General features: G+C 60.2%; 1 protein-coding gene across 1 annotated transcript; it reads right to left on the bottom strand.

Annotated features, from left to right (window-relative positions):
* Positions 1-2493: 2493 nt before the first annotated feature.
* Positions 2494-7696, bottom strand: RELT (RELT TNF receptor; the record flags this gene model as incomplete). The annotated part of the gene is made up of 10 exons (XM_082014231.1): positions 2494-2532; positions 4530-4653; positions 4751-4936; positions 5031-5112; positions 5193-5273; positions 5459-5698; positions 5930-6015; positions 6094-6266; positions 6338-6427; positions 7652-7696. 10 exons carry the CDS (start codon positions 7694-7696, stop codon positions 2494-2496), a joined length of 1146 nt encoding a protein of 381 aa, XP_081870357.1.
* Between the last annotated feature and the right edge of the window lie 1904 nt (positions 7697-9600).

Genomic DNA, 9600 nt, shown 5'->3' with positions numbered 1-9600 from the left:
AGGGGTTAAACCATCCTTAGCAGAGCCGGCGAAGTGTCTCAGAGACTAAAATTCCAGCGAAAGAGGAAGGAAAATAACTCTCAAACCGCCGTTACGGCCATTAACCCATGCCTACCGTTATCTTTGCTTTAAAACACGGGCTGTGACGCAGGGGCTGGGGGGTGCTGGCCCCCAGCCGGAGCGAGCCCCTCGGAGCCCGTACCCACCACGCCTCCAAGCGGCTGAACCCTCCGGGCGAGGGTTTGCTCCTGTATTTTACGCATAATAAATAAGAACCCATAGTCCAGCTTTTCGCAGTTTCAAGACATAATTACCGTGAAGTGTTATTTCAAGGTTTCTTGGGTTTTTTTGGAATGGTGGCTCTTTCAGGGTATCAGGTTTATCCCCCCGCTGCCGGCATCCCGCGGAATACGGTCCTTCCCGGAGAGAACCCCCCTCTCTTTGCCATCCCCTCCCTCCCCTCCTGCATCCCGGCGGATGCATCCCCGCAGGGGATTTGGGATGATGTGCTCCCCGGCTGGAGGGCGTGAAATCGGGTCTTGCTTTCTTAGAGGGAGAAAACCCACATTTGGGGGTCGTTTTTGATAAGAAACCCCAACCAACCGACAATAGCAATAAGAGCTGCTGGAGACCCATAAATCCAGGTTTTGGGGGTTGGGGTTTTTTTTTTTCCTCAATATTTTCAGGCCCTCTGAGCACCTATCGTCCCCAAAACGCGGCCCTCTGCCCGTCTCCCCTTTGTTTTGCCGCGAGCGCCGAGCTGTCGGCAGGATCAGGCTCCGGGTATTTTCTCTGCCGTGTGCGGGCATTCCAATAGGGAAAATAAAGGAAAATAAAGCGTGTTAAGGAACTTGGGAGGGAGCGGAGCTCGGAAAAGGTGTTTTTCCAGTGAGCTGCACTGTGGCACTTACAGATTCACTGGTAACTGGGTAAAATAACCTGTTACAGGGATGTTTGCAAAGCAGGAATAGCAAAATACGTGGTTTAACGGCAGCAATTCCCGGTTGGAAATGCGCAATTGTGCTGTTTGTAGGGAAAAATCCTGATCTGACGTGTCCGCCTGCAGCATCGCCCCATCTTCTTGCAAGGGATGGAGCTGGGGGCGCTGGGTTTTTCCCGGGGTGAAGGGGGTTCAGGATCAGGGCACCGGGTGGGGAGAGAGTTGTAGGGTCGGCAGCCGTCGGGAGGGACAGCGAGGAAGGGAAAACGAGGCGGCGGGGTGCAGGATTGCACCCAAACTCTCCCGTTCCCATAGAATGGAGCAGACCCACACTGGGCTCCTACCCCTCTTGCTGTGTAATTAATTTTTTAATTCATTTTGACCGCCAGGCCAGCTCGTTTTTAAATATTATCGGACGTCTTAAGCAACAAGAAATACAAAAAACCCCAAAACCCCAAAAAAAACAACAACAAAAAAAAGTAAAACCAAGAGTAACCATGTCTTCCACGTGTAAGTCTCAAAGGTTTGTAGGGAACATGGCCTTGAACTGATGCCCTGGAAAGCCCCACAGCCTCCGTTTGTCCATCTGAAGTGTATATTTGGGTTTTCCCCCCCTCCGTTTGTTTTCTGTTCTGGTTTTGGTTCTGAAGATCAGGTCGTGATCTCCCTGACAGATTTCAGCCAAGAGTTTGTAACTGTACGATATTTACTGTAAGATGTAGAACATTCGATAACTATTAAAAAGTTTCCAAAAAAAAAAAAAAAAAATAAAAGAGCCCGAGAGGGTTTGGTGGTTGTTTTTTTGGCGCGGTGATGTGGCGGAGAAATGAATGGGACTGGCCGTAAACCCGTTTCTAGGTTGGTGGTGGAGCTTGAGTGTCTCCAACCCAACCTCAGGTGGGTTGTCTCACTGACCCCAACCTGCCCAAACCAACGTGATCCTATAGAAACGGCTCCTATGGGAAGTGTAGCGTGGGATCTTTATGGTGAGCAGAACATCACCACCACATTCTCCTGGGCTGACTTGAGACTTTGGATGGAGGAGATGCAGATGCAGGAGACCAGCCTTGGCCAAAGCAACCCATGTCCCGGTTGGGTTGTTGGAAAGGTGGGAGTTGCCCCATGATCCAGGGACAGCCATAGCCCGTGAGGTTGAGTGCTGGCACCTGGTGGTGGAGGGAAATCAGGAGCTCATGACGTTCCTGGAGAGCCTTCAGCTCCAACAGACCCTGAAGGTGACCATCAAATGGCATCCTGGCCACATGACATCCTCCATTGCGTGGTGCCTTCAGTGGAGCTGTGCTCTGGTGTTGCGGCTCCTGGAGATGATCTCCACCAGGCCACCATGCCATGGCCACTGTGGCCACCACCAGACCTCGGGAATGGGGAATCCTTCTCACCAGCTGGGCAAGACGTTGGATTTGCCGCGCTGCCGGTGGATGCCTTGGTGGCAGGAGCAGAAGCCAAGTTGCCACCTCCAGCACTTCGTGGCACCAAGTGGGACTGGCTTTCACGTGGCCCCCAACGTCCCCTCCACAGGGTCTTTGTGAGCGTCACCGTCCCCCTGAGGTAGCCCCCAGGCCAGGTGCCAGCTGTGGAGGACGCACAGCGTCACTCCCTGGGCCAACGTCCGCGGTGGCTGTCACCCCCCAGGGACATCCCCAGTTGGAGGGGACAACTCCTCCTGCTAAGGGGTGTCCCCATGCCCCCAGATGTCCCCCAGGCCCCCCATAGGGGTGCTGAGGCCCCGCAGGATTTGGGCACGGACTCAGCAGGGTCAAGGTGTCCCTGGGGACAGCCTGGGGACTCGGTGTCACGAGCTGGGCGGGCTCAGGCAGGCAGAGGTGAGGGCAGGGCAGGCAGCCGCCGGCGTGCATGGCCGCACGTGTGTGTGTGCGCGTCCGTACGTGCACGCGCACGCGTGTATGCGTGCAGAGGCGGGTTTGCACGTGCGGTCGTGCACATGCTCATCTGTGCGTGTGTGCACGTTTGCACGTGTGTAGGACCACATACGCGTGTGTGCATGTACATCTGTGTATGCGTGTATGCGTGCAGAGATGGGTTTGCGTGTGCATTCATGTGCTCCTGCATGTGTGTGCATCTGCAGCGGCGTTTGAACGGGCGCATGTGTGCACGTGTCTGCGTGTGCATGTGTATGCACACTTACAAAGCTCCCCGTGCAAGTGTGCGTGTGTCTGCATGCATGCGTGACTGTATACATGTATGTGCATGTACATAGGTGCATGCGCGCATGTGTGCAGAGGTGGGTTTGCATGCACATGTGTGCATGGTCAGCTGTGCATACGTGTGTGTGCATGTGCAGCAGTGTCCAAAGAGGTGTCAGGTGCGTGTCTGCGTGTGTGTGTGCATATGTATGCATACTTACAGAGCTCCATAGGCAAGTGTGGGTGTGTTTGCATGCACGTGTGACTGCATACGTGTGTGTGCATGTACAGGTGCACACGTGTATATGTGCAGAGGTGGGTTTGTACGTGCACATTTTCACGTGTGCCCATGCGCAGCGGTGTGTGAACAAGTGTTGTGTGCACATCTGTGTCTGTCTGTGCACTTAGAGCTCCATGTGTGTTTGCATGCGTGTTATGTGCATGTACGCAGGTGCACGCACACGCATGCACGTGTGCAGAGATGGGTTTGCATGTGTGTTTATGCACGACTTATCTGTGCGCAGTTGCGTGTGCGTGTGCAGCAGGGCTGAGACGGGTGCATGCGTGCACATCTGTGTGCGTGCACGGTTGCATGCGTGCATGTATACGTTTCCACGTGCAGCAGCGCCTGTTGCGGGGCGGGGGTCAGTGTGCGCGTGTGCGAGGGCACATGTGCCCGTGCAGCTGCCCGTGAGCCACACAGCAGCCCCCCGGCCGCGTCACCCCATGCCAGGCCCTGCCATGAGCTCGCAGCACCCTGCGGCGTGTGACACCCGCTCCGTCCTGCCTCGGTGTCCCCCCGTGGGTCCCCAGCTTATGCACGGCTGTAGGGGGTAGATGCACGTGTATAAGGGCGCAGACACGTGTGCAGAGCCTTTTGTGCACATATGGATGTGCAACTATACATGTAAGTGTATGCAAATGTGTTCTATATGGGTGTACGGGCGTTTGCATACGTGCTTTTAGCACGCTATAGGGGTGTATATAGGTGTAGCTCTATGTGAGTGTGCAGATATATCGGGGACAGGGGGATATTAAAGCACCAGCAGCTGCAGAGCACCCCGGGGTGTCCGTGCAGGGGCCACCAGCATCATACATCTGCAGCACCCTCCTGCACCAGCACCCGCCCCTGCACCCCCATCGGCACCCACTCCACAACCCCCTATAGCACCTTAAACATGGGGGGTGGGGGGGAAGGGAGGGACTCATCAAACCTCTTCCAGTTCAAGTTTTAAAGTATTTTTCTTAAGCCTCCCAGCTCCTGGAAGAGGCTTGTGGGTGATGGGCTGCTTTAGACTCAACAAATCACCAAGTGCCCTCATTAAGCTTCAGAGTTAACGCTCTATCCTCCAGCCTCCTGTTTTTCCTGCTGGAAGGGCCCCCCCACAGGGGCTCCCCACCACCCTCCCTCCGCACCCCCTCACCTCAGAGGGGCTGTCGGTGCTTTTCAACCATGGGGGTCGCATCCCGCTACCGGTGGGGAGGGGACCGCGGAGGGGCTCACCCCCCACCTCGCTCCTCATCTCGGGGATCCGGGACACCCAAAACCTGTTGGAGGGGAGGGAGGGGGCGTCAAACCAGCTTGTCCCCACCCTGGAGGCTGGCAGGGGGGACGGACGTGCCAGGGCGGGGGGTCCCCACTTACCTGCCGACAGAGAGGATGGTGACCTCGCCGGGCTGCCCCCCAGGTTTGGGGACCTCGGTGGCACCGGGCGCTGGCAGCACCTCGGGCCACTTCTGGCTGCAGCGGGCACACGGGGCCGGACCCTGCACCGTGTGGAGGTGCCGCTGGTGCCGGCAGGCGGGGGGAAACTGAGGCAGGAGGTGCTGCCTGGGAAGGGGAAGGCGGGGAGGATGCCATCGGCACCGGGGTTGGGCCACCTCGAGGGGCTCCTCGCTGCAGCCTGGCGTGGGGGGGGGCTTACTTGTTCAGGGGGGTGCAGCCCGGTGGCATCGGCTGTTGGCCGTGATGCTCCTTCAGCAGCTCCTCCAGCGCCGCGGCGTTTTCTGTGGGTGGGGGGAGACCATGGGGGGGCTCACAGAGGTCCATCCCATGCCCCCCGCCCCCAGGGACACCCCTCCCTGACCTTTCTTCTCGGTGATCAGCCGCACCAGCACCCCGATGGTGTCCTCGTTGGCGTCCTCCAGCTGGGAGACGGAGCTGGGACCTGGAGGCAGAAGTTGGGGGGGACACGACTCGGTGATCGGGGATAAACCCCCCACGCCAAGGACGAGCGGGATGCCCTGAGGACAGTGAGGACCAGAAGCCACGGGGATGGGCTGAGCAAGGCGAGATGGACGCGGGGTGCGCGTGGGATCACCGAACGGTGCCTGCGGCACAACCGGGGCTCACCGGCGCCGCGGGGCGGGGGGTCCTTGCTGGCGGTGCAGTGGTAGCCCTTCTTCTTCAGCAGGTTGCAGACCAGGATGCCCAACAAGCCCATGGTGCAGAAGACCGGGACGAGGGTCAACACAGCCGCCTGTGCGGCCGCCGCCTCCTCTTCCTCCTCTTCCTCACCCAACAGGGTCACCCGTGTCCCGTTGGTCCCCTCTGGCCCGCCCGGTGTTTCAGGGCTGCGGGCTCGCCGCCGACCTGGGGAGGAGGCACCGGCTCAGGCCCAGAGAGGGATTTTGTCGGGATTAAATCCTGCTTTCCCAGGAGCCCCGCTACAAGGTTGGCCCTCAGGGAAGCAGAAACCACTCGTGTCACGAGAGGAGACGTTCTCAGCTGCCACATCCCGGCAGGATGTGTGTCCCCCCCCGTCTCGGGGGGGACAGATCCTGCAGCGTCGCCGGGGCGAACGTCAGCACAACGGGCACCCACCTGGGCACCCCGGGGTGCTGCGGGGAGCGGCGGCGCAGGGCAGGCACCGGCCCCGGGGCTCCCTCGCCCCTTCAGGGCTGTAAAACCTGCGGGGTGGGAGGGAAGGGTCAGGACGCGGCACCGGGGCTGGGGGTCTGCCCCAGCCCGCCCCCGGCCGGGCTCACCCCGGCAGGCAGGCTCCGCAACGGCTGTCGGTCGCCGCCGTCCCCGGCGCCACCAGGATCCTGTTCCCGGCGCGGCAGCGGGCGTGAGCGGAGCAGGGCGCGTCCCCCGGTGAGAAGGTGCCGGGGGGACAAGCTCGGCACGTCCCCGGCGGACCCCGCGCCGAGCCGCCGGCCTGCGCGGGGGGACCGGGAGGTGAGCGAGGGCCGGATCCCGCACCTGCCCTGCGGGTGCGGCGCGGCTTACCCCGGCGGGCTCCGCTCCGGGCGGGCACCCCGGCGCCCCGTGCTCCCGAGGACCGCAGCTCCCGGCCGCTGCGCCGGCCCCGCTCAGCACCTGCGGGGGAAGCGAAGAGCGGTGCTCGGCGCCGGCCGCTCCGGCCCCGCCGCTGCTCCGAGGCCCGCGCCGGCGGCGACGCGGCTGCGGTGAACCCGCCGCAAGCGACGCGGCGGGTGCAAAGCTGCCACGCGCACCACGGCGGACGCAAACCCGTCACAAGCCACGCGACGTGCGCGAACCCGGCGCGCGCACCGTGGCGGACGCCGTCGCGTCACGAGCGATGCGGCGGCCGCGAACGCGTGGCACGCGCCACAGCGGATGCAAAGCCGTCGGAAGGAGCATGGCAGATGCAAACTCGTTACGTGCAACGCCATCGCCCGCCCCGCGGCCAACGCCAAGCCATCGCCAGCGGCGTGGCGGATGCCAACCCAGCGCACGCACAGTGGCGGGTACCAATGGGTCACAAGCGACGCGATGGGCGCAATCCTAGTGCACGCACTACAGCCCGCGCAAACCCATCACCAGTGACACGATGGATGCAACGCCATCGCGTGCACGGTGGCAAAAGCAAACTCGCCACCAGCGTCACGATGGATGCAAACCCATCATCGGTGACATGATGGATGCAAAGCCATCGCTTGCACGGTGGCGGATGCAACACCATCGCGTGCACCGTGGTGGATGCAACCCCATCACCAGTGACGCGGCGGATGCAACCCCATCGCGTGCACCCTGGCAGAAGCAAACTGGCCACCAGTGGCACGACGGATGCAAACGCAGTGCACGCACTGTAGCAGATGCCAGCCCATCACAAGCGATGCGACGGGCGCGACCCCCTTGCATGCGCCTCGGCCGCTGCAAACCCGTCGCAGCCCTCGCTCAGGCCAAGCCCCCAGGGGAGCAGCGCTGCGCCTCGGGGTACCCACAGGGCCCATCCCAAGAGCATCTCCTGGACGTGGGACATGGGGCAAGACAGTGGCCCTGGGGGCAGCAGCGAGGGAGAAGCTGCGTTCCCTATCAGCCCCTGCCCTGGAAGAAGCTTAGGCAAAGGAGAGAAAAAGAGGAGAAAGAATTCTGGAAGAAAAACCCCCACCCTTGACCCAAATTAAGCATCTCCCCAGGGCTGAGCTGCTACAAGTTTCTGTGCGAGAAACATTTTGGGGTGCCCTGTTGTGGCTACAGGGTGGTGATGCTGGGACGGGTTTGAGCATCGGAGGAGCTGACAGCAGAGCTGCAGAGGTGTGGGGTGGGGTGGGATGGGATGCACGAGGCCGTACTCACCCCCAGGACGGTGAGGAGCCACCAGCGCATCCTGCTCCTCTTCATCACTGGGGCAGACCTGCCCGAGGGGGAGCACTTGGGGTCATCATCTGGGAAAAATCCCGGCAGCGAAGTGATGTTTGGGGCCCTATTCCCCCCATGGGGATGCTCCATGGCATCTGCCTAAATATCCCTGCAGCAGCAGCCCTCCACCACCCCCCAAAAGCTTTATCAGAGGTTTTATGGGATGCCCGGCATCATCCCCTTCCCTTGCAGATCCTGACTCCATTCCAAACCGGAGAGGGACCAACCCTGCAACAAAGTCAGGACCAACCGTGCAAGGAGCAGGGGAAGGAGCAGATGATGCTAAACACCATTAAATAAACGTTTTTCCTGCTCTGGAGGAAATCCATAGGCATCTGCCACAAGGAAATGAAGCCACTAAAAAAATAAATATATTTAAATAAAACCAAGCGAAACAAAAGGTGTTTCCCACAGGCTCATCCTCCCTCTTCGGGGTCAGCAATCAATTGTTAAAATTAAAATCCATGCTGACAGAAAAGGGGAAGGGGCGGGGGAGGGGGGGGAATAAATAATAACCCAAACCCGGATCCAGCCTCTGCCGCCTGCATGGAAATTCCCCCGGTCGTCACAGTCCCGTGAGAGCCACGCCAGAGCTTCGTTACAGCCTTCGCCTGACGAGTTTCTCCTAATTAGTGGCCTGTATCATCGGTCTGAGATGCAGCTAATTAAACTGGGGAGGGGGGACGCTGAGGGGCGAGCGGGGCAGAACCAGGTAATTATAGGACACGGGCTGGGATATGGTGGCACAGCCCAAAATGAGCATCCTCCATGCTCCGGTTTCTCCCAGTAGCTCCCAGTAAGGAAACACCCCATCAGGGTGCCAGCATAAGCCAACCAGCCCTTCTCCCCTTCTGGGGAGCTGCACCCCCAAAACCAAGAGCCACCAAGCTCTGTTCTTCACTAGCACCGTCCGTGCCAAGGTGGGACCCCATGATTTTGGCGGGGGGGGGGGGGGGGGGGAGCCAGCTGCCGCCATCGCCCCGGCCAGCCTGCGCCCCACCATGTGCCACCTCCCCGCTAAGCATCGTCCCAGGGCACTGGCATCCCACGGGGACATCTCCCGAACCCCCCCCGGACTTGGGAGGTGCCCCTCGAGGGAGGGTGAAACCGGTGCAAGCCCCCCACTCTGTAATCCAGCGCTAATAAAACTCGAGTTTAAGCCTTATGTGATGCAATTTAATCCTTTGGGGCGGTGGTATTTAATAGCAGCACCTTAGGGACACCCTGAGATGTTCGGGGTGCTGCTTTGCTGAGGAAGGAGCTGCGAGGGCCTTGGAAGGGGGTGGGCAGGTCCCACCGTGGCTGGGGGACCGCGAGCCGTGGCCGAGCGATGCCACGGGCCGGCACAGCTCACGCGTCCCGGGTTGCTGGAACATCCTGGCTCATTGTTTCAAGACAAACAGATTTAAAACCCCACCGGGAACAGGGCTGGCCCTAGATAAAGCAGATGTAAGGCCAAGCTTAATCCAAGGATTAAGGACATCCCTTAGAAGACCAAGCTCTGCCACGGGGACGTAGGAGGTACAAGGACCTGGGGGTGTCAGCTCCTGGTTGTCACCGGAGCTTGGCCTAGGGCATGGCCACCCCAGGACTCAGCACCCATTTTGGGGGGCAGCTCAGGGACATCCCAGGTGAGGATGGGGGAACGCAGGCACAGACCCGCAGCCGGTGATGGTGGGATGCCCGGCTGCCCTGGCACAGTTGAGAGGAGCCCTGAAACTCCCGGGGGAAACTAAAACCAACAGAATTTCTCCCTGCCAAGAACCAGAGGAAACCAAAAAGTAACCCCACCAGCACCAGAGCCGGCTGCTTTTTGGGGACACGCCGACCCCCACCAGCCCCATAACCCCCCTCACCTCCCCAGATCGCACCAGATCTTTTTATTC

This window comes from Phaethon aethereus (genome assembly GCF_964289735.1).
Source record: "Phaethon aethereus genome assembly, chromosome: 1".
Taxonomy (NCBI): domain Eukaryota; kingdom Metazoa; phylum Chordata; class Aves; order Phaethontiformes; family Phaethontidae; genus Phaethon; species Phaethon aethereus.
The sequence above is the reverse complement of the archived record's forward strand: the minus strand, read 5'-3'. Positions and strand labels throughout refer to the sequence as shown.